The sequence below is a fragment of the Thermobia domestica genome, chromosome 1 (genome assembly GCF_964235325.1).
Source record: "Thermobia domestica chromosome 1, izTheDome1.hap1.1, whole genome shotgun sequence".
Classification (NCBI taxonomy): Eukaryota; Metazoa; Arthropoda; class Insecta; order Zygentoma; family Lepismatidae; genus Thermobia; species Thermobia domestica.
This window is the reverse complement of record NC_137454.1, coordinates 211,883,569-211,908,960: the sequence shown is the minus strand read 5'-3', so window position 1 is coordinate 211,908,960 and position 25,392 is coordinate 211,883,569. Positions and strand designations below refer to the sequence as shown.

The 25,392-nt window shown below is 36.1% G+C and overlaps 1 protein-coding gene across 1 annotated transcript in view; it reads left to right on the top strand.

Annotated features, from left to right (window-relative positions):
• Positions 1-24,765, top strand: part of LOC145693522 (G-protein coupled receptor Mth2-like) — a 47,425-nt gene extending 22,660 nt beyond the window's left edge. Inside the window, exons 3-5 of the mRNA XM_081769593.1 lie at positions 7,088-7,272; positions 20,208-20,388; positions 22,647-24,765. Coding sequence (XP_081625719.1) covers positions 7,088-7,272; positions 20,208-20,388; positions 22,647-22,932 — 652 coding nt within the window. The 3' untranslated portion in view covers positions 22,933-24,765. The remainder of the gene's footprint in view (positions 1-7,087; positions 7,273-20,207; positions 20,389-22,646) is intronic.
• The last annotated feature ends 627 nt before the right edge of the window (positions 24,766-25,392 follow it).

The window sequence follows — 25,392 nt, the reverse complement described above, 5'->3', positions numbered from 1 at the left end:
ATTGTTAATAGGTATGGTATTCATATAAATTGTAAAATATTTGTAGCGTATCAGTATCTAGCGTTTAATTTATGTTGCATTTTACGGTGATTACACCTACATAAAAATATTTCATACTTAAATAGACGTAAGATGCATTACAAATGACTATTTGAAAAAAAACGAAATTTAGAAAAAAAACGGGAGGCAATGTTTTTTTTCTAAAAAAAAACGTACATTTCTGAAAAAATACGAACCGTTTTTTTTCTATTTACAACACTAGGGGCGTCATATATAACTTTTGAGTTCGAGTTTTAATTAACTTTGAAATAATTTCAAACATTTTTGATATAAACATTAATGAAAATAAATGTATAATAACTAGCGTATTATAAATAATATATGGTCTTAAAGTCCTTTACATACTTCCCGGAACAACGTCCATTTTGATTTAAATAGGTCGGAAAAGTATACAATGAACTATTTCATATGAAACTCGAGCTATATTTCTCGCGCGCATTAGGTATTGCGAGATACACAAAAGTAGGTTCACTTTGACTTCCAATACTAGCTCTGTTATAAACGGCTGGCTGTTTCTATGGGTGAAGTTTAGGAGATGAATTGTTACTGTAGCGAACCTGATACTTAAAAACAACCAGGTAGCAACTTTCCATTTTCATTTTTGGCCACGTTTTAGGCATTTCGTACCACTGTGCGACACATAAAATAAACCTAATATTAGAGACGAGAGAAGACTTCTTACAACATTAACAAAAGAAGGCTAGAAAACTGTACCCTAAGTCTCGTGGGGAAAAGTGCAACAACTGCATCATATTCCTTTGACTAGATCAGATTCTAACTATTTATTTTCAGTCGTTGTATTCTCCCTCACTTTTCGGAGAGGCATAATCGAACACGAAATACTCTGGGTGAGTGGAATGTAACGCTGATTCGTTCTTTCGTGATCACCTACCATCCATATCAATTTTCTCAAGGTCACTGTTTCTATCCAATCCATAGCTCATGCTTTCATAGACTCATGTTTTTCCTTCATTTGATTCAGGAGTAGGACGTTTTTCTACCAGAAACAACTTTATTGCGTACAATTAAGATATCTCGTCATATTTTTTGTTTCAAATGTACGAATTATGCTACATCTCATTTAGAGCTACACTTGTGGCGCCTATGCCTCCTATCATTTCCTAAAATAACGAAATCTCAGGTACGAATAATGCATATGGCCTTTGATGGAAACTTATACCGAGATTTCGTTCTTGAGTTCTGACTACTTTTGTTCCGTGGCATCAAATTTTCGGTGGCGTCTATCTCCGAAACGTTACACTTTGGGAACGTTGTGTCTATTCTCAAATAGTTTCTATTCTCAATCTGCTTTGAGTAATTCCTATTCTTAAATTACTTCTTTTGTCATCGACTATCATCACTCTGAGTTTGTTCCCTGGTCCTGGAAACGCCCTGTATGTATACTTTTTTTCAGTTATGGAGTGTCGTTTTATTTTAATTAAAGAATGTAAGAAAAAGCAATTAAAAGCAACTTTTTCGAGTTTGTACACTTTTTTATGTGTGTTGCCCTTGTCCTTGACTCAGGTATAACAATTAGTTGTTCACCTTCAGAACATGACTTATAAATTTCTTTTCTTTTTCTCGTTTTCTTTCTTTCTTTTTTTAAAGGAAAATAGCCAAGAGTAGAAAATTATTCAGGGAAGTGCATGAAGTGCAAAACTGACACAATTATTTACCATCTCTGCACATCTCCTCTTACTTTTGGCAAAACCAGTTGAGTCTAATTTTCTTACTGCGACGTACGAAAGACCTTCACTTGAACAAGAGTGTCAAGAAACACATTCTTACAAACTTTTTGCAATGTGAGATGCGTGAGAAGTTAATTTTATACCTAGGTAATATGTACGTATTTGTTTCACACAGGACCGCCTCTCGAATCAAGTCACTATCTCGGTTATTGTTTCTTGAAATTAATTTTCTCCTCTCAACACGAGGCTACAGCAGACGAGAATATACATTTTAAAATGTATTTGAAACTATGATGCGTTTAATGTTCTTCCATTGGGAATTCAACCTGAGGTAGAGGTCTGCATAGACCGACATTTTTAGCCCGAGCTCGGTCCGGACCGTGAATTTATAATGTGAGGTCCGACCCAAGTCCGAAATATGTTTTAGCATTTAGGCCTGAGCCCGGCCCGAGCTCATGTGATAATCAAATGAGACCGAAATATGCCCGAACTACAGAAACTTAATAATTACAACAAAATTGTATTTTTATTTACAGCCATTAGAGGTTTAATTTTGCAGTTGTGCTTTGAAAGCTATCCAGAAAGAACGATCCAATAAATATCGTTGTACAGTATATTTATATAGTTAGGCCCGAAAGGCCCGAAAAAATATGGCTTTATATTTTTAAAATTTACGGCCCGAGCTCGTGCAGACCTCTAACCTGAGGCTACTAGTATGAAAGGCGCATGCGCTTGCCACTAGACCACCGGTGGAAACTTGTAGAGTATTACGAAGTCAAGGATTGACACACGCCAGAACTTGAACTATTCTATCTATGTTGAATTTTAAGTAATGAGATTCTGTGAGGTCATAAGGATAGGGAGATGCATGATACTTCATAGTGCATCTTTAAAAGGGTCTAGGTCATAATCTCATAGTTATAGCCTCTATAGTCATGAAATGCCAGAACAATCTTTTGTTAGGTGTTTTGACTATTCGTGCATTTGAGCGGTTTATCCATTTGTGTGGGGGCTGTGAATCATTTTCTGGGTATTTTGACTTTTACTGAGAACGGTAGCTATGATCGTTCGTGAATTTGAGGAATTTATGCATTTGTGTGAAGGATCTGACTGATTCTGTGTCCTTTGCCACTTCCATAGTGTGAGGTTTGTCTGTGGGGACTATGGTATTTCTTGTATTATTATATGTGTATTCTATTTCTTGTATTTATATTTTGGGGATTAGTCCATTAGTATTTGGCCGTAACTAGTAACGTGAGTGTTTTGACATTTCCTGATGTGAGGGTTATCACTGTTAGTGAGATAAAATGAAAAATGAAATCTCTAAGTTTCACGTCCCAAAGTTATGCCTTGTAGGATATAAAAGACGGTGATGATGAGAAATGGCTGAAATGGGGGAATGAAGAACGTGGAAGGAAACCGAAGAACCCCGAGAAAACCCAATCACATGGTTTTTGTCAACCACAAAGTCCACTTGGCGAGAGGTGGGATCGAACCAGGGACCCCAAGCACAAGAGACGAACGCTCTATCATTGACTCATCGCGGCCGCCATCACCGTTCGTGTATTTCTAGAATTTGTTCATTTGTGTGGGGTTGAAAGCGTTACTGTAATTGTTTTGATATTTCCTGAGTTTGCGGGTTATAACCGTTGCTGTATTTGGTGTTTTTTTTTCATTCATTTGTGCGAGGTTGTTAGGAATTCTGTAAGTGTTTTGAGCTTTCTTGAGTGACTGTTCGTGCATTTTGCTGATTTTTTAAATTTAGGGTATATGTGAGAATTATGACCGATTCTATGGATATTTTGACATTTCCTACGTGTGGGGATTGTAACCGATTCTGTCTGTGTTTTGACCTTTCCTGAACATAGGGGTTGGGATCGTTTGTCCATTTGTGTGGGGTCTGTGAGGAATTCAGTGGAAGTTTTGACATTTTCTGAGTGTGGGGTTATAAACGTTCGTGCATTTGGAGGATTTGTGCATTTATGTGGGAACTTTGACTGTTGTTTATTTATTTAGTTCATTCATAAAGACGACACAACTGGCTCAATGCTCAGCTACAGTGTCGTGTACATTAGAATATATCAAACATGAATATTCGTTTAAGTTTGAAGACGTTTGAGTTTGACATTTGTTCTGAATCCATTTTCAGATACACTGAATGTACTAACTATATGAAATTTAACTATTTTGTTATATGAATCACATATTTTTATATAATACATTAGTTCTTGCCTTCTTCCAACAAAATGTTTCCATATTTGCTATTCTAGTTCTGTGTGTTGCTACTTTCAATAACAATTCTGAAATAATTAAGGACAATCAATTTTACTGTTTAATATTTTATAAGAACATCATATCAAATACATGTTTTCTGGTATGTAATTATTGAAAATTCAGATTGGTTACTAAGTCTTGATAAGTGACATACCTTGTGTAGAAATAAGTATTCTTATATGCAAGCATTCATAAGAATTTGATTTCAATATGAGAGATATGACTTCACGAATGTTGGTTCTTTGTAGAAATCCTGATCTCTTCTATAAGCAAAACCTAGATTTCTATATGCACTATTTGTTATTTAATCAATGTGGTGAGGAAAAGTTAGCCTACTGTCAAAAACAATGCCTAGAACTTTCATAGTATTTGGTTTAGACAAAGCAACTTAATTTACTTTGCAGACAAAATTAACATGATTTTCTTTCTCCGTGAAAGATATAGATTTAGAGCTAGTTTATTTTTATTACACCATATTTGAACCCAGTTTCACATAATCATCAGTAGAACTGATTTTGAAATATATATGTTGAGGTCGTAAGCAAACAGAAGAGGTTGACAACGTTTATTAAAAAAATAAATATCATTAATAATAGGAAGGAAAAATAAAGAGCCCAAATGTGATCCTTGAGGGACTCCTAACAGTGTATTTTACGTTCCAGTAACAGACTCTTTATATGTAGCTATTTATTTGGTTTAGTTACGTAAATATGATACAAAATACTCAACAGCTTTCATCAAAAAATTCATAAATGCTAGTTTATGTAGCAACTTATCGTGATCAACGACATTAAAAGTCTTTCGAAAATCCAAAAAGATGGCATCTACTTGACCACCTTCATCTAATTGTGCTTCAATAGATTTGTTATAACTGATAAGTTTGTCCAAATATGCCTTTTATATAACAAACCATATTGATAAGCTACTAGAACAGGCTTTACATGATTTTAAATTCGTGCATACAGTAATTTAGAGAATTTCAGCAAAGGGTCGCAACATAGTTACTAGTATGAGGTATTCTATTTCTCCCTTCTTTCCAGATTTTGGTATTGGACAAACTAAACCTTTCTCCATCTGTCCAATTGCCAGAACCACAAGACAATTTTTGCTTCGAAGCTGTTTTTAGAGTTTTCAAGTTTTTCAAGTCTTATTTCTTCTAGTTGAAAATTGTCTAATAGATTGAATTCGGTCCGATTAGCGAGCAAAGAGTAACATTATGTTTTGCAGGTACATTCTTGCAATCTGACTGAAAGCAACGTGTGAACGTCTGTGCAATTTCATTGCCATGTTTGATATCCTGTCCATTCAATGTAAGGATGCTTGATGACAAATATTCAGGTCTGCTTTTGATAAAACTCCAAATCTAACTTGGACTTTTATCGATAGAGCATTCAGAACTTAAAATAAATATTTTGTACGTTACTTTAACGTCAGTTTTACTCAGTTTTATGTAAAACGATGCACCTGAATAAATATTTATTTAGAGATAAACTATGTAAGATAAACTCGTCAGCAAAAATAAATAATAATTGTTAACATTTTTAATTCCCTATACATCCTGGTTATTACTTTTCATTTCTTAGTAACTTACACCTAAAGCGTGTTTAAAAAATGACAAAATAGTAGGGGAAAGTGGGGGAATACCACGCACTTAAGGTACATTTTCCAATATCTGGCTACAAATCATACAAATTAACATGAGGAAAATGTATGTTGTAACTTAATCATTCTAGTTTCATATTCGGTCGTCGGTAGTGCTCCTTGATTTTCATAGATTCTGTAAAAATAAAGTTTGTGGAAAACGAGAAACGCGTGGTATTCCCCACCACATCGGGTAATGACACGCATTACATCGGGTATTGGCACGCACTAATTCCTTAACGTGAAGCATCAGAATATCTTTCCATAAACTTAGGTCGTTTGTTGACTGTACGTTTAGGTCAACTGCTAGTTTGTCTATACTATGAATATACCTGTTTCGTCAACGTTAAAGATCTAATCTTCGCAGAAATGATATTTTCGGTAACTCTGTCAGGTTCTTAAAATACTCTTTCACCTCTTCTTCATTGAATTCGTCGACCCTGTTAATACTAATTGCTTCAGATTTCCTTAACCTTATCGTGGAATTTTTCTTTAAAAGCAATTCCAACCAATCATTCCCAGCAAGTCGACCATTTTTATTCAAATTGTGTTTGATATTATTAGCTTCTGCGTATTCATAAGCTTTTCTGCGTAGTTGAATTAAAGACATTCCGTAAAACAACTTGGCTAAATGTAAAGCGTGACCAGAAAGTTCCGCTTTTTGTGTAGAGCTCAATACAGCTTTTCTTCCCATTTTCTTAGAACAGACAGTCCCAGCTTTCACTTTTGTTCTTAATGTAGCCTCATGTATCCCAAAATCATTTACTACCTCTCTAATTTTTCTTCCGCCATTTATTGCTCCTATGGCGTTTGGTAGTTGTTTTAATGTCCATTTGCACTTCTCTGTATGCCTAATATAGTGTCATGGCATCTGCAATATACATAAAAAAAGGAAAAGAAACGCAGCATAAACTTTTTTGATAACTGCTTCGTGAAGGGGCAATACCACGCACAATGGACGACATGCGTGCAATTACCCCATTCCAAGCCGAGAAAGAAAAATTGAACCTTCAGAAGTTTCACGTCGTTTCATATAAACAGATTTAGCATGAACTTAATACTAACACACTACGCTAAAATATTGTATACACATTATAAAAATCAACTAAGTATTTCAATACATATCTCTAAATCTGCAAACGAAGTAAATTAGAAGAAATTACAACAAAACAACATTTCGCCATGCCATAAACCACACCTAGCAGCAACTGGCGCCTCGCTCATGCAATATGTCTTTCATAGTCTAAGCTTAGCACTAATCTGAATCAGTTTCGAAGCATTAGAACTGAGAAAATAGGGTGCGTGGTATTCCCTCGTTGCGTGGTATTCCCCCACTTTCCCCTATATTCGTATGTAATATATTGTACAGGTAGTATTTCACTGAATATATCCTAAAAAATCATAACACTGTTTCATTTTCACAGTGGTTTCCGACCTATTTATGGCGATGCACAACAAAGGGACAGGAAGAAGTTTGTATTCTATTCTCTGTATGTTTGGGGTTCTTCCGGCATGTTGTCACTTGCAACTATTATAATGGAGTTCGCATATAGCCCGGAATATTCGAGATATCACCCTGAAATTGGAGAAGCTGTATGTTGGTTTAATGGTAAGTCATTAGCAAGGAGTAAGGTAAAAAGAACTTTTAAATCAATACCATTGTTTTCAAAAACCAGCAATAATAACCAGCGGCGTAGCGTAAGGGAACGCCGGTATGCCCGGCATCCCCTGTTAATAAGAAAAAGTACGTATTTCATTATATATAAATTGTTTGCTTGTAATTATCACAATTATTTCCACTGCAATCTTCTGGCGCGCTCTCTCGACTTACTTTGACAAGAGGAACCTACGCATGCGCGTCGCTCAGATGCACATTTTTTGTCTTTCCTCCTGTCGTATGCTATTTTCCTCGGGCTTCCAGGCCTACTGAAAGCATCGGGGTTTTCGTCTGCTTTCTGTTGAATGCGCATGCGCAATACTTCCCTTCTCACTCCTCCTCATCCCTTGCAACCCTACATTTGCTTTCGATATACGCTGGCATATTTAAGTATTTCCAACTGTATATATTTTGAACTAAGCTATAGTTTCTGAACAGAACGTACGAGCCCTAATATAAAGGAAATAGAACAAAACGGAAATGGTTAGTTCAACGCATTTTTGAAGCATGCCGGTTATGTAAATAATAGTATTAAAATAGTTATGCCTTAATCGTAACTAAATGCATCGTAATTGTAATCTTCATCGTTAAGGAGCTCACAGACACAGGCATAAATTTAAAGCATTCTGTAGAATTACGGTCACCGATCTGGTAGGACAAGAGAGCCACCACTCCCCGTCACTCGCAAAGATTGTGCCAGGACCCTTCAGTCACTGGCACAAATCTCGGGGACATAAGGGGAACATGTTCCCTACAATCTTGTCCACCCCACCCCCCAATAATCCGATTTGAGATTGTGATGATGATGATTTCTATCCGATTGCCTCAAAGGAAACTGATGTCCTTTGACTTGTTTCATTTTTAAAAAAGAATCGTATTTTTTAATATTTCATTGTCATTAATTATTAGTAGTCTATTTTCAACTATTTGTTTAATTCCTGTAACAATTCCTATAATGCTAGTGTTGACATTGACAGGTTGAGGATATTTCTTTTAATGTTTTGCATGTCTAATTTATTTTATGTTCTTTGGTTTGTCATTTAATTTACATTTTTATATTATGTATGTCCGTTTATAAATTTCCTTTTTGTTAAATTCTAAATGTAAAAAATTGACATCGTTATTGCAAATTATATCTTAATACATATCACCCAAAAAAAAATAATAATGCTATTGTGGTAATCATAATTTTGCTCAGATAAGAGTATTGTTTAGCTAAATATAGGCCTGATTGATTTTCTTTTATAGTTTTGGGGAAGTCATTATTTGTATTGTTATAAAACAAATGTCCTAAATTTTAATGTGGATCATTGTGGATGCGTAAGTAGAAACATGTCAGTTATTATTATGCATATATTCAAATTTCAGAATGTGCTCACGGCACTGAGTTGTTATAATGATATGTACCACTATTTCATCTACATCATTTGGTATATAATATACGAGTACAACAGATTTACCTCAGAAATCTGATTCATCTACTGTAATATGAGTCCCTTCTCCCCTCCTCCCACAATAAGCCTTAAAATGTGCCCTCCTGCCGATGTTATAGACAACTCTGCTCCCCTAATCCTCCACAGCATTTTTTTCAACTTCATAAATATTTTGAACATCGTTAAAAAAAGGAAAGGATTATGGGAACAGTCTTACCCATCCAACGAACGTTGAAGACAGATTTGCGCCCTTGACTTCAGTATCTGGATACATAAACAGGCCCCCAGAGTTGGTTTAAGTGCTTTATATTTACATCTTCAAATGATATATACACTCAGGCCCATATTCACGAACGGGCGTCTGAGTTCCGGACCCAAGATGACAAATTTCTAGGGGCGATATTCTTTTTTTTTTTTTTTTTTTTTTTTGAAAGAACGAGATTAACGTGTGGTATGTGGAGAAAAAAGCCACCCACGAGAAAGAAATGAAGGGATCGATACTGGAAACAATGTTCATACAAAAGTGGGGCCTAGTTTTCTCGTCACAACGGTAGTGGCAAAAAAGGAGCTGAGACAATTGGTTATTAAATTCTAACGTAATCCACGCATTCTCTTCTCTATGCCCCACTAGACCTCCAATTAGGGGGCTTCCTCCTAAATTTTGTATAACCCTATATTTCCATTCGGAATAGCTATGTATTGCTGCTTGCAGTAGTACTATATCGCAGAAATGACTAACTTTGGCATCCCCCTTTCGGAATATCACGCTACGCTACTGATAATAACAATGAAGTCTTTAGTGCTCTTGAATTATCTTTAGCAACAAGTTCATAATTACTTAGGCACAATAATAATAATAATAATAATAATAATAATAATAATAATAATAATAATAATAATAATAATAATAATAGAATAGCGGTAGCATAGTCGATTAAGCTCGATCTGCCTACTGGGTGACCTAGGTTAGATCCACCACGAGAGCGGAAAGTTTTTCTGGTTTTACCCTCGTTCCAGTGCGATTCACTCTGCCTCTTTAATAGGGGACCTGTTGCAACGTAGAGGAAGTACAAGGAGCGGATATTGGCACTGACTACAGCTCCTCTATGAGTGCCGAGTTCAACAAGTGTGGGAACTTTTAGCTTTAGGCTTTTATGGGTGTTCCGAACGGAGAACTTTAAAATATTATTATTATTATTATTATTATTATTATTATTATTATTATTATTATTATTATTATTATTAAATCTAATTTTATTGAAAATCACGAGAATAAATCTTTATGAATGTGAGAAAATTTCCAACTAGAATTGAATGGATACTTCGGTAGACAGTTGTCACCTACCTGATAATTGTACCACCAGTAATTATATAACTTCCTCACACCTCTAGGTGTCGCAAGGTGAGCTGAGCTTTAAAATTTATTGGAACATATTAACAAAATGTGACAACGGGTTCACTTTATTCTAAACTTCTTGCAATAGGCTTTTGTGACAGAAAGTGGTATTTTCTGTTTTGTCTGTTTGCTTGGAACTAGGCGTAATTTAGGAGATTGCGTGTGCTTTGCCACTGTGACGTTTTCCACAATTCGACTTTGATGTTGTTTACCAAGGTATCGTTATTGCTGATTTATTTTATCTCATAATTATGAAGATTAACATAAAATCGACTCATAAGCTAAGGGTTGCCAGATGACTATATTATAGCAATCAAATCTATTATAGGCCCTATTTATAAACGGAATACATTTAGACACCATAAACCATGTGCACTATCTATTGTAAACGCTACAGTTAAGTTTGTTTAATTGAATTGAAGCACTCGAGGTAAATATTTGTGTACTTACAAGCCCGCCATCGACCAAATGTGTTTTCGAATTAATATGACGTACAATTTGGGTGTGTATGTAGGTGTAGGCAATGTTGAATCTACGCACATCATCAGGACCACTTATAGAGGGAAGAAGATTCTGCCAAATGTCGAGTGGCTACACTTTAGCGACGGAGGTGTGATAAAAGTTATCTCTTAATTTTTTATAACTTTTCTAGAGATAAAATTAAATAAGTTTAGATTTAAATATATGAATTTAACGGTCTTCTAAACACCCTTTGGTAACAAGAATAAACTTTAGTCCATTGATAATACAAAATTTAGTGACTTTTGCGTTGTTTCAAACCCACAGAAATTATTGTTGGATACACTGATGGGCTATCCATTTATTACCTTTCTGAAACAAATGATATATGCACGAACTAAAGCACTGAAGCCTTTTACAGAAAACCTAATAGTAATGAAAACTACAAAATACACAAAGCCAATGAAGTATGTCTTAAGTAAACGGGCTAATTAATTATTTTTCGAAGTTTGAACCATTGAGTTTCTCGAATATTTGGATTAAAATTTTAGATCATATAAACGTAAGGAATTGGATTCTGCAGTTAAAAGATAACTCCTATGATACTAAAACAAAGAGTGTTAAAACTCGTGAGGATACTATAGATAAGTATGCAAGAAATACTGTATATGGTCTAAATGGCTAAGGAGAGCCGAAGAGAAATCTTCAAATATTGGGATTGAGGAAGTTTTCTTTAAAAACAGAAGAAGAAAGAAGAAGAAGTTTTTCTTGGTTGAATCTGATTGTGGTAGCGGTGGAATATCTGAAACATTTTCAAAAGAAAGAGGAACAGTTTAAAATAATGGTTTTTGGTGTAATCATACACGAATTGTCGATGGTTCTTACAAGGAAGGGTCACGCAGTGGCTCCGCTGAGATCCGAACGAGACAATTGTGTTTCCATTTGATATGTTATAATTAGACGAATCCCAAAGTTATACGTGCCACCGAGCGGAATATCGTGAGTTACAACATATTTTGTAATGTAAGAACTACAAAAAAATTACCTGACATAATAGTTTGAACCGAGTCATTTCTTCGAAAACGGTTGAGTAAGTGGAAAACTCGGCCAACACGTATCCCATCATTTTCGACAAACATTTTTGGGGTAAAAACTTTGTCCCAGGGTCCCCCGCAGGGTCCCAGACGGGGTCCAACTCAAAATTTTCAAATGGCAAGGGGGGTTAAGTGGCACATCATTTGAAAGCTGTTGTAAAATGAAAGAAAATGCAGCAAGTCTCGACTCTCTACAACAACCCTGTGCAAAATGGCGATGTGTCAAAGTGTAAACGAAAACTTAATTGAAAAGTCTATGGTCACCCCTATAAATCGGAAACGGTAAGACAAATGTGAAAACAGGAAAGGATGTGTGGCATTATTTTCAAAGTACAACGCTTAAAGTGAAAACGTCTTGTCCCAGGGTCCCCACATGGTCCCAGGTGGGGCCCAACTAAAAAGTTTCAAATGGCAAGAGAGGTAGGACATCGTTTGAAAGCTGTTGTTAAGTGAAAGAAGACGGAGCGCATCTCGACTTTCTACGACAACCCTGTCCAAAATTGTGGTGGGTCAAAATGTAAACAAAAGCTTAATTGAAAATCTATTGCCACCTTGAATCCAAGAGGGCCGCTTCAAACCTATATCGAAAGGATAAGCGTACCAACTGCTGAAGTTACGAAACCAAATTTAGCATTAATGTTGATTAGTACTCGTAAGTGACTAAAATATGAAAATGTTCAAAAACGCAACATCCTGAGTTCAAAATGCCACACTATGTATCGAACACATATTCAGCTCACACCACTGGTGTTGGAGAAGCGAACGTTTATGGTTAATAGTAGATATCCACAAAATATCAAAGAGTATAATCTGTAATCCAATGTGGCTGCCAGCGTGAAAAATGAGTTTGTATATAAATATGGTATTTCTTGGAATACTGTGACCAAACCAACAAAGTTTGACGCAGCTCGATGTACTGAAATGACTTACACATGTTTGGTACTACTCGCCAATCTTGCAAATGATTTTTTTTTGGTATATTTGGTATTGCTTGAAGTATTGCGATCAAACCAATGAATGACATACAAATGTAACCATCACGAATACCCATCACGAATGCACCAAGTTCTTTCGGTATGAACTACGTATGACAAAATTAAAAAATATCCGAAGGTATTCAACTTTTGTTTAGTAGCATGAGTAGGAAATCAGAGTTGTGTGTTCATCGCATATTCGTTATATTCAAGTAAATAATGTCCAGAGAACCGTGAGGAACGTGCATTAAGGACAAAATATATGTGTTGTTACCGAATGAAATAATAGTTGAAGTGAATCGAAATTCAATTGTTCTTTAGTCTTCCTATTATTTCTAAATACATAATAGAGAAAAATAGAGATTTAGATTTCTACTATAAATAACATAGGTTTGAAGCGGCCCTCTTGGATTCAAGGTGGCAATAGATTTTCAATTAAGCTTTTGTTTACATTTTGACCCACCACAATTTTGGACAGGGTTGTCGTAGAAAGTCGAGATGCGCTCCGTCTTCTTTCACTTAACAACAGCTTTCAAACGATGTCCTACCTCTCTTGCCATTTGAAACTTTTTAGTTGGACCCCACCTGGGACCATGTGGGGACCCTGGGACAAGACGTTTTCACTTTAAGCGTTGTACTTTGAAAATAATGCCACACATCCTTTCCTGTTTTCACATTTGTTTTACCGTTTCCGATTTATAGGGGTGACCATAGACTTTTCAATTAAGTTTTCGTTTACACTTTGACACATCGCCATTTTGCACAGGGTTGTTGTAGAGAGTCGAGACTTGCTGCATTTTCTTTCATTTTACAACAGCTTTCAAATGATGTGCCACTTAACCCCCCTTGCCATTTGACAATTTTGAGTTGGACCCCGTCTGGGACCCTGCGGGGGACCCTGGGACAAAGTTTTTACCCCAAAAATGTTTGTCGAAAATGATGGGATACGTGTTGGCCGAGTTTTCCACTTACTCAACTGTTTCCGAACAAATGACTCGGTTCAAACTATTCTGCCAGCTTTGTAGCTTTTATATTACAAAATATGTTGTAACTCACGACATTCCGCCCGGTGGCAGGTATAATTTTGGGATTCGTCTAATTACAACATATCAAATGGAAACACAACGGTCTCGTTCGGATCTCAGCGGAGCCACTGCGTGACCCTTCCTTGTTAGATTCTCGATGTGAAGAAATGAGAAAAATATGTGCAACGTTTGAACCAATTCGTAGAATAAACACTTTGGATGGCAGTGACGCAATCACGAAAATAACTACAATTTATTATAGTTATCTGAGTGACAATCTTATCAAACAAAAACAGATGTATAAGTCAGTGTGTACAGCTACTTTTCAGTATCTGACCAAGTCAACAGAAAACAAATGCTTTCATTTCTTCTTCTTAATGATATTTACAAAGGCTGGATAAACAGTAATGGCAACATTGGTATAATTCGTACCTGGTTTTATGGAGAGAAGAAGTCATGTTTCTTCAATGCAATCGCTTCCCATTTTTATCATCTTCTGACACATGTGGAAGGCGTTGTACACTAGAGTGGGCCGAATTTAAACTTTTTTGGAAAATCGGTTCGGCGAAGCGGTTAAAGGGTGTCTTGTAGTGGGTCAAGTGTGCCAGATTTTTTTCAGAATTTTTAGTCAACGCCTTTAGTGCCGTATCGAGGTTTTATGGAAAATATGTGCAGCCCGCACTACACGGTATCATATTTCACGCTTTGTGGCTGTGTAAAGCGCATATATTCCAGATTTTTTTTTTTTTTTTTTTTTTTTAACGTTTCAGCCTCAGGGGTAGCTTGAACTATACATAATTCACCTTTCCGAAGCCCACTTATGCACAGTTCTTCGCTTAAATGTGCCAAATATTAAAGCTTAAAGCAAGAAAGTAGCGCTTTTTATTTGTATGTACAAAGAAATTGATTTATTTTGTTTAGTCTAAGAGTTTATGTATTTATTTATTTTTTGCTGTATTGCAATTCATTATCAACATTTATTCTTTGGCCAAAATAACCCAGAACTCACCACAAGAAGGTGACTGCACTTCGAGTTCCACCCACCCTTAGTTCTGCCCTCCTGCCCTTTCTAATTTTTTGCCATAGCCTTACTTGCTTGCGTCATCACATACTTGTTTTATTTTTCTAGATGGCATAGTATTTCCATCCGAATGCTGGCATTTCCTTGCTAGAAAGCAAGGCACAGCGTATGAATCCATCACGACTTGCCGGCCCACACCTATTAGGCACTTTTGGAATATTAACGAGTATATAGAGTAACGTTCGTTTTTATTTGTAGAGGTCATAAGAAGGAAACTTTTATATTTATTTTTTAAAACTAAAGTTGACCAGCGCAAATCACAAACTAAGCATACGAAACATATTGTAAGATGTAATGTTGTTATTTTCACGTAAATTTTGTCATCATAAAAAAGCTAAATATAATTTCAAATGTTCTCAATTTATTGACCAAATATAAAGGTTTTCTAGTTGAAATAAACTAAATAAGACTGTATGATTTACTGTATAATAGTTTTAATTTACCAATGCTACTCCTACTGGAAAGTGTCATTGGTTGAATTAGAGTGTACCGTAACTTTCAGCACCTTGGTAATATAAGACGAGGTTTTACAGTGTAAGGGGGAATTCAGATAGCTGTGTTTAGGGAACTTATAATCATTCTCTAGTTGCAACGTAGGAAAATTGAATACTCTCCCCTCTTTAATAGATACTTCTGCTCCAATACAAACTCCCAAGAAGATACTATCTCTTTATATTTTTTACATAGTACAGAGGAATTGTCAATCTGTTAAATGACAAAATGTCCTTGTTTCGATTGTAGATGAAAGGGAGGTAAGTTGATATTGAGTTTAACGCCCCTTTCAACAGCGAGGCTATATGAGACGGAACCTACTGATTAATGTGGAACCCGAATCACATGAACTCCGGTCGGGAATCGAACCCGGGTCTCCCACGCCAAAGGCGCGTACGCTAGCCGCTTAGCCGCGAAGGAGCTCTAGATAAAAGGGAATTCCAATCATTGTTCGATATATAGTTATTAAAAGTGAACCCTTTATAACTTACGTGCTTGATTGTTTCGGTGTAACTTACGTATCTATAAAGAAAAGCATTACTACGTAAACCAGAATGGGTTCGTTATGATTAATTATAATGAACACAATGATGACAACCAAATTGAAAGTAGGAGCCTATTATGTAGATAGTTTAAGTAACTTAAATGATTCAGTGACAATTGGAAATGGAATTAGTAGCCTAATATAAAGCAATTTTTAAGGTACAATAACAATTGTGAGCTTTCATATAAAGAGTTTATTGAGGAAATACACGATCATTAGACCCTCATGTAGTGCCAGACGCTGACTATGGAATACATGGTTATACTATTAATATGAATGTGGAGAAACATTTGAACTCAAATAGGTACTTAACATTCAGTATTTGCAATTGATACAGAAGAAGCTTAAAGTTATTTAAACTAACACATTCCGTTGGCCATGTTTCTGTTTATGACGCGTATTACCTTGTTTCTTTTTGGAGGTTGCTCTTTCGTCGTGTGAGTTGAGCCTCCATCACATTTACGAGGGTATTTGCAAAAGTTACCAGGCAGATAAAGAAATATCGTACCTTGGTGAGTCAATTCGTTGAAGGGAGTCGTTTGAACCAATGATTGTATCACTGTATTTTTAGCTTGCACACTGTATAACGATGATTCAGTCAACACGGCTGTTGCTGCCAAGGCTGCGAGAAGGAAGTTCAATACCTACACACACAGCTCAGATGTAGCACTGCAGTGTTGGGAAGAACAGTCGGTTCGACTGGAAGATTGTCATATTGTATGCAAGTTCAACACATAACGGCTGATTCAAATGACTCTCTCTAACAAACGGACGCAGCTGGATAGTTAAAAATGATGCATTATTTCTTCCTTAAATAACATTAGTTAAAAAATGAAATGAAATCTTTAAGTTTTACGTCCCACGGTTATGCCGGTTAGGCTAAAGGAGACGGTGATGATGAGTGATGAATGAAATGGTGGAATGAAGAAAGTGGGCGGAAACGGGAGAACCCAGAGAAAACCCACGCACGCGGTGTTTGTCCACCACAAAGTTCACTTGGCGGGGGCTGGGATCGAACCCGGAACCCCAAGCACCAGATGTGAACGCTCTACCACTGAGCCACCGCGGCCCCAACATTAGTTAATATGCCATGAACGGCTTACCAGTGGCGTGATATTTCATTGTCAAAATTTTTGGAAATACCATCATATTGGTGATATGCCTCTATTTAGAGACCTATTACTTTTGCCTAAAGGTGAACTTTGGGTTTTATAGGGTGAATACAGGCTGGCCCATTATAATTTTTCCACGGAAATATCTCGAAAACGGTTGAACATAAATGAACCAAACAAAAACTCAAATAGGAAATGCAATGGACCCAAGACTAAACATTAAAATTTTAAATGGAAACATAAGTCGAGTGATATCTCGTTCGATAGATCTTTAAAAACTAAAGAGCGCTGTGACAAAATATTGTTCATATGGGTCACTGTTTTCAAAATGACCTCCAAGACATGGCACCTGCATCAGATAAAACGTCCAATGTAGAGATGAGCACGAGCGAGTTTGAGCGAGTTTTCTTTGAAACTTGACTCGACTCGAATCAGACATCTTTCAGCTCAAGTCGAGATCTTGGCCCGAAAAATTTCCTCCAACTTAACTCTAAACTCGACTCGAATTCTGATCTAGTTTCGAGTCGAGTCGAGCCAAATCGAGCCAAATCCTGTCAGTAGTTCGAAGTACTTTCTTCAAGTATCCTTCATAGATAATGTAACAATTATCAATGATACTACTGTTTCTTCTTCTTCTTCTTCTTCTTCTTCTTCTTCTTATTATTATTATTATTATTATTATTATTATTATTATTATTATTATTATTATTATAACAATACCGTGTATGAAAATTAAAGATAGGCGGTCTGAATACAAAAAACTAGTTGACTGCCGATCTCGGTAGTCGTGAAGTTTAGGAGGCAAGGACACGTTAACGAGGTTCCGTGTTTGAGTTCTGGAGAAGCGAGTATTCTGGTTCGAGCCATCGGCTCAGTTGAGCCGAGTCGCACCGAACCAATGGACTTGTTTCACCCGAACGGCTCGAGCTGATGGCTTACCTGAGCCGAGTCGGTGGTTCATCCAAACAAGCCGGCTCAAGCTATCGGCTCAATTGAGTCAAACCGATACCCCATTCCAACCGAGCCGGCTCGAGCTCTTCGCTCAGTTGAATTGAGCCGAGCCGGTTGACGTCACTACCCAGATTGGGCTCCTTATTGGGCTCAAAAATTCGACAGTCCAGGTCTCAGCTTTCATGGTGTGAACTACAGTGTGTACTTATATTGGTTCTACCGACATTTAAGGCTATCTCTTACAAATGTATTATCGTCTAATTATCGAGACAAAATGAGAGGCAAGCACTCGAGCAGTGTCCCCTCTCGTGAGCAACACTAATAGTATTCCACATTACTGCTTACATTTCTCATGGCTTTCTGTTCCCAGTTTAATCAGGACATGTTTTCAAACCGAGCTAAACGAGCGAGCCATTTATCAAACTCGACTCGTCCTCAAAAACAGTGACTCGGCTCAGAACTTGACTAAAGAAAATTGCTTTTGACTCGACTCGAAACTCGAATAGAATTCGAGTGGAGTTTCGAGTCGAGTCAAGTTCTAGCTCGGTTCGTGCCCATTCCTAGTTCAGTGCCCATAAAATGAAGATAAATGAACAAAACAAACAGGAACAGGAATAGGAAATCGCAGGAATAGGACCCAGGAATAGGAATAGGAAATTTCGAATAGGAAATCACAGAGGGTATTTGCCATTACACGGCTCGAGAATAATGCAACGGAGGAATAATGATTAGAGTGAAAGTGCTATAATGCAAAGGAGGAAATCAAATTCCTAGAAAATTATCGCTCCAACCTCCTTCCGTAAGTGACTGAAGCGGGAAGGAACAGTGAAATTGCAAATGAGAATCTTTGTTTTTGCAAATTTAATATACGCTACAAAATTATCTGAAATGTGTTTTCATAAGAGATAGATGTCTTTGTAATGGGAAAAAGTAGGTAAAATTCATGTTAAATGCACCTTACGTTTTGATTGCAGGCAATGATTTGGTGCAAAAATGAATCAACTGAAATGTGAAACAAAATTTTTGAACAATGCAATTTTAGAACAATCTGTACAAACATTGGTTTTGTTCAACAGTCGTCTGCGCAATATTGTTCGATTCTTTTCCTTCTATGTTTTCTTGCATGCGATAGAATATGAGGTTCACTGAGATGTTGTCCACAGTTACATTCCGCGGTAATTTCAGTTGTGATCCTTAGCAACGAAACGGTACATACTAATGCAGATGTCTCCCAAAGATCTTGCAAGCATTGCATTAAATTATCAGGAACGGAGGGGGCAAAATGTTTACAACTTCCAAAAATATATTATATATTTTGAAACGCATTTCAGTTGCTTCTTTTTTCCCATCAAATCACACCTTGCAATACAAATGGGTGCTACCCTTGAAAGCAAACTTCACCTTATTTTTATTCATTACATTACTAGTCACTTGTACACACAAATGTTTTAGACAAACCATACCCATTGCAGATAAAAGTGGCGTTCTCATTTGAGATTTTACCATTCGTTCCTGCTTCACCCACTGACGGAGGAAGGTCGGAAAGATTATTTTCTAAGAATTAGATTTGCTCCTTTTGCATTGTGTCACTTTTACTTTAATCATCTTTTTCTCTGTTCCATCATTCTCGAGCTTCGGAATAATGAACATCTTTTGTGATTTCCTATACGAGTTTTATTCTGTTCATTTATCTCCAACCGTTTTAATATTAGTGGTACCGGACGTTTTATCTGATAAGGCACCATATCTTGACGGCCATCTGCAATACGGTGACTGATATTAAAAATGTTTTGCCACAACGCGTTTTATTTTTTAAAGATTTATCGAACGAGGTATCACTCGCACCATGTTTCCATATAAAATTTTAAGGTTGAGCTCTGGGTCCCCATTAAAAGCGACCCTAGGGTGCACCGCAACAACACCATTCAATGTGTCCCAAAGCATTTCCTATTTGAGTTTTTCTCGGTTCATTTACATTCAACCGTTTTCGAGATATTTCCGTAGAAAGAATAAAATGGGCCACGCAGTATGACATAGAAAGAGAGCCTTGTGTTAGGAAGGATACGGTTTTCTAATTCCAAAATTAGCTTCGGGAATAGATTAATGGTCATAAATGGAACATATTCTGCGACTCAAGTTTTCGTTTGTATGATTTGGTGTATGGGTCGTATTTTGCTGTGTATGAGTTTGCGCACTTCTTGATTTTCTGCAGCAAACCGTAGTGCTATAAGCTTTAAAAGATGGTTATATATTTATGAAAAACCGATATATATATATATATGATAGAAATATTACTACTAAAATAAATATTTTTGTTCTTTTGCAGAAGATAAGGCGGTTCAAGTGATTTATTATTATGGACCAATAACCGTGATATTGCTAATGAATCTAGTGCTCTTTGTTTACACACTTACTAAGCTGTTGACCCATGCAAAGAAAGTGAGAAGCTTGCTCAATCGAGCGGAGAGTAAACTGCATGGTGATGATGCCATTAACAGGAAAAAAAGGTAATATTGAGCTTGTAGGAAACACAAAATTTAGAGGATGCTATTAAACATACTTCCCAACCATTGTCGTCTTCCAACAAACTGTGTTCTCTTTCTCTCTCTCACTCTGCAGCACTAAAATTATGAGTGCTTTGTATATATAATTAATTAAGTACGTAATTCGTATTTAATTATATATGCATCATGATGACATCTGATAGATTAGTGGGAATGTTTATATAAGCTTTCAGTGAAGTGGTATTTGATTCACCGCAAAGGTAGATTTATCTTTTAAAATAATTGAACCAGTATAAAAGGTGGGGCGTACTTGCTTCGATTTTATTGAGGCAACTTTACCAATTTTGAACCAAAGATTTTGCAGTCGATCACATGACAAACAAAGCATATTAACTTCTATGAAAGATCGAATGTCTGTAGCAGTTATGCTTTATTCATATATACATCTCTATTTACCCATTTTCAAGAACATTACCTTGTTTCAATTTTTGAAATTATAGACACTGAAATAAGAGCAACTTATTTTTGTGAACAGGTTTCAACAAAAACTACTTCTTTTTATGTAAATCCCACGTATATTTACTCAAGACTGAATACCCAGCACTATTTCACGTGCTGCCATAATTAGTCACAAACTTTGGGCATTCACGCAGAGGCGTCTACTCTCTACGAGGCGTTTGTACCAAGCAACATACTACTGTATATATACATAGGTATATATTGATTTACCTTCATTTGCAGATAGACTTTCTACTTTCGGCTATGGGTAAGGCACAAATAACCTAATACTTTTGTTTATTAAAATTTCATTGCAGTTTTACTCAAACATAGTGTGGAACTTTCAATATGTCTTCAGCCATAATGGAAAAATGAAACGAATTCTTTAATTTAACGTACCACGATTATGAACCATATACTAAAACAGACGAATCATTGGAAAAATTGATGGGATGATAATACAATAGGAAACGGGAGACCGCATTTGTCCTTCACAAATTCACATGACTTGGGAACGAATTAGGGACTTCTCAAATCGTAAGGAAGCGCTCTATCAGTTACCCTTAAAACAACGTTCGTTCCTTATTTTCTCTTTTTATACTTTCCATGACATGTATATTTTTTATACTATACAAGCACACTAACGCAAACATTCAGGACGGTTTAAAACAGCCATGCCCTTTAGAGGGACTTCAACCTGCGATAGATTTTGCTTCCTATCGTCAGTCTAACGCATCATATCACTCGAGTGCACTTCACACCGGCTACCACTCAACTATCGTGCTATTTTTAGTTGAGTTGAGTTTGAAATCGAGCTCTATACTTTCCTGTTCCAAGGCGTATACAGCAATGATGAAATGGATCACAAACTTCTAAGTGATGTTCTTCTTGACCTATGACCTGGAAATCCCCGACCCATGAGACACTAGGCCTAATGACCCAGACAGATCCTATGACCTAAGTAGGCCTAGCAGACTCGTGACCCGGAGACGACTGAACATCATCGTACATAGGGGAGAATGTGCGAAGTTGCTAATATAACCCTAACGAACAATATTCTCTAATCTCGCTCTGATTTTTCACTACATCTATAATTTCCTTTTTCGTTTGTTGTGTGCATGCTACTGTGTCAAAGCATTGCAATGAAGGATAACTAGAAGGTTTAACAGAATATAAACTCGTGAGAATCACAGAAAAATAAGCGACAGACATGTTTTTCTTATGAGTGGCCTCAGAAGTTTAATAGAGCGTAGCTGCAAAACTTGTCATGTACCTAAAATATAAAAGATGCCACTGAAGCCCAACGAGTGTTTTGTCAAATCTTGTCATATAGTCTATGTTCAAAATCTACTAGATTAGTTTTTAGTATGGAAAGACAAATGCACTTAAAATTACATTTGAACTATTGAAGATATGGTACTTTGATTAAGAAATGTCATGCTGAGAATCAAACCAATGAATGCTGCAGTAATGCTGCAGAGTTATTATGTTGATTGCTTTCGAGTTACTGGATAACCGAGTTTGTCTGGGTCTGTCTGGGTCAGCGGGTCTGAGAAGCGACACCCATACACTGGATGACCCAGGCAAGAGTCGTTAACCAAGTGACCCGCGACCTGTTCAATGGCTTGAATACACAACTTCAGTTGTATTACATTCTTCTTAAAATCATTACAATTTAATATTTGTTTCTTTTATACCAATAGAGCAAATCATGTTTCTATACAAATAAGGAAACCTAATACCTATTTTTCTTCATTTTACAGTTTCCGTATGTGCTGTAAGCTATTTATCTTGATGGGAATTAGCTGGATGTTCGATGTAATCTCTTTTGCTGTTGGCGGATCTTTATATATTTGGTTTATTACTGATATTATAAATATGCTAGTTGGATTTTTTATATTTTTAATGTTTGTGTGCACAACAGAAGTTTACCACCTATTCACCATTCGACTTCCAGTATTGAAGAGGATTAGTAAACATGAAGACATACCTGTATCAGACATGACTGCTGAAACAACAACGGGGTTGCCATTCGAACCGAAGAAGTAAATTGGAAGAGCCATTTGATAGTCTACAAGGTCATATTGGATTCCTTTGTACAACATAACTATAAGATTATGTTCTGGAATATTCGTTGCAAATAGAATAGAAATGTGTTTTGATTAAGAAAGAAACGCTTTGTCATTACGGGGCATCCACTCAGTTAAAGAAAGTACAGCAACAGCAACGTAATCTGAGATTTGTCCAGATCTGAGATTCTAACGCTGTATCAGAAGCAGTTTTTCTGGAAAATCACGTAGGTTAAAACTTAAATTTTATCGCTACACGCTAAGGAAATGTCGCCTACTTTATGTACGACTTTTTGTATACAATTTTCTGAAACACTTTCCCCGTAGCTTTTAACTATAACATTTATTACTATTATTATTACGTTCAGTGCCGGTTTTACGTATAAGCTAAACAAGCTGTAGCTTAGGGCCCCACTCGCTAGGGGGCCCAAAAAATTTAAAGAAAAACTGATTTTAAAGACATTTCCAAAGAGCAAGAAAAAGTAAACAAGATAAAACGCACATACAACAATGGTGTTTTGTATTATTATGTACTAAGCTTTTATGAAGCAAGTAATAGGGCTCTATTTCTCGGCTCCATTTGTAATGAGACCCCTGTTATTCAGCTCCGCTTATAATGGAGCCCTGTTTCTTAGCTCTGGTTGTAATGGGCCCTTGTTTCCATTTAGATATCCATTAGGTCCATAAATTAGCATATAGCATATATTCAAACCTGAAAAAAAAACGGTGACATTTTGTTACTGAAAAAGAAAGCTTGATATATAAAGAGCCCCTTTCAATAGCTTAGGGCCCCTATCAAACCTAAATCTGGCACTGATTATGTTATACGATGTCTCCTTAAGAGCCGTCACTGCACTCCGTTAATGATATATGAATAAACTGGTAATTGTACAAACCCTAAGTGTAAATGACAATCGGACACGCTGTGCAATGGGTAGAAAACAAATGCACATTTGTTTTTTCTTTCCTTTCTTTTGCTTCTTAAATATTCGTAGTTTGCCTCTAATGAACTTGATCAATTCTCGTAAATCACTGTGTTATTAGTAGGACTCTGTTATATTAGAACATTATTTTCCTTTCTGCTTTCTCAGTCTACATCCCTGAAAAATTACTATCTCCTAACGAATTAATCCTAAAATGCTATTGTTTTTAAAATGGGTCTTCACCTACAATTAAATACTTTTTTCTTTTAGTTTGGCACATATATGCTTTATACATATGCCTCATTTCGACTACTATTAGCACTACTACGACTACTATCAAGCATTACTATCTTAAGAGTTATGTTATTACTTCATCAGCTGTGGATGATAGATTATGTATAATGACGATAGTTTTCCATATATTTAAAATCGATCATTTGTCAAAATTGGAAATATATAGGGTGGACCATTTATCTTGATAATTCCTTGTAATATTTAAACCAATGGACGGAAATAGCTGAAATCTTGTACTATGTAAATATCTATAGGGATCATTGTTTGGCATATTCCATAATATCACAAGGTTAACAGTGTTACCAATCCAATATAAAATTGAATGTTTTATGGCACTACTATTACATATTTTAAATCTACATGTAAAATGAAATGATACAGAAGCATATTTGTCATGCTATGTTGCAAAGTAAGGACACTGCAGTATCACAACCATTCGTATTTTGGTAGCCTCTCCAGCAGTAATAACCTGAGACAGGCAGGACAATATACATGCAAAGTACTTTAGTGTCTAACTATGATGGATTTTGAATAATTACGAAGGAAGTTACAATGTAGTGAAGAATTGGCTTTTTTCAAAACAATCTATTCAGATAATTACCTCATTGAATTGCATAGGCGGTTTTCAATAGATCATAATGCCGTCTACAGCAATTTAATATCTCAAACTGTTCTGGAGAAATAGTAAAAAAAAAAAAAAAAAAAAAAAGCAGTTTGCTACACTTCTTAAAATTATGTAATTCCGAGACATTATTGTAATTATATCTACAAAGAGATATTCATGTAACGTTATAGAAGCAAAAGGAATCAATCATTATTGTAAAAAGTTCCTACAAATACGCCATTTTAAGCAACATGCTAAATTTTACCATTTTTTCATATTTCCCAAATGGTCTCAGATATCAAATCGCTGTTAAGTGGCATTGTGATCTTTATGCATATTAGAAGCTATATACGTAATTTGTTATGATTCGCATCTTAACACTTATTCGAAAGAAACTACTTTTAATAAAAGTAAAATTTTCAATTCCTAGTGACTTTGTTTCTATTTGTTCGAAGTAAGTTATATGATGACTGCAGTATTCGATATTTAGTTACTTTGTGCATGTATTACCTCGTCCGTCTCACTTGCATTATTACCGTTGTAGAGCCTTCCAAAATTTGGTTTCGATGTTTGTGACACTGCAGTGTCTTTAGTTTGCAACGCTACATGACAAATGAGT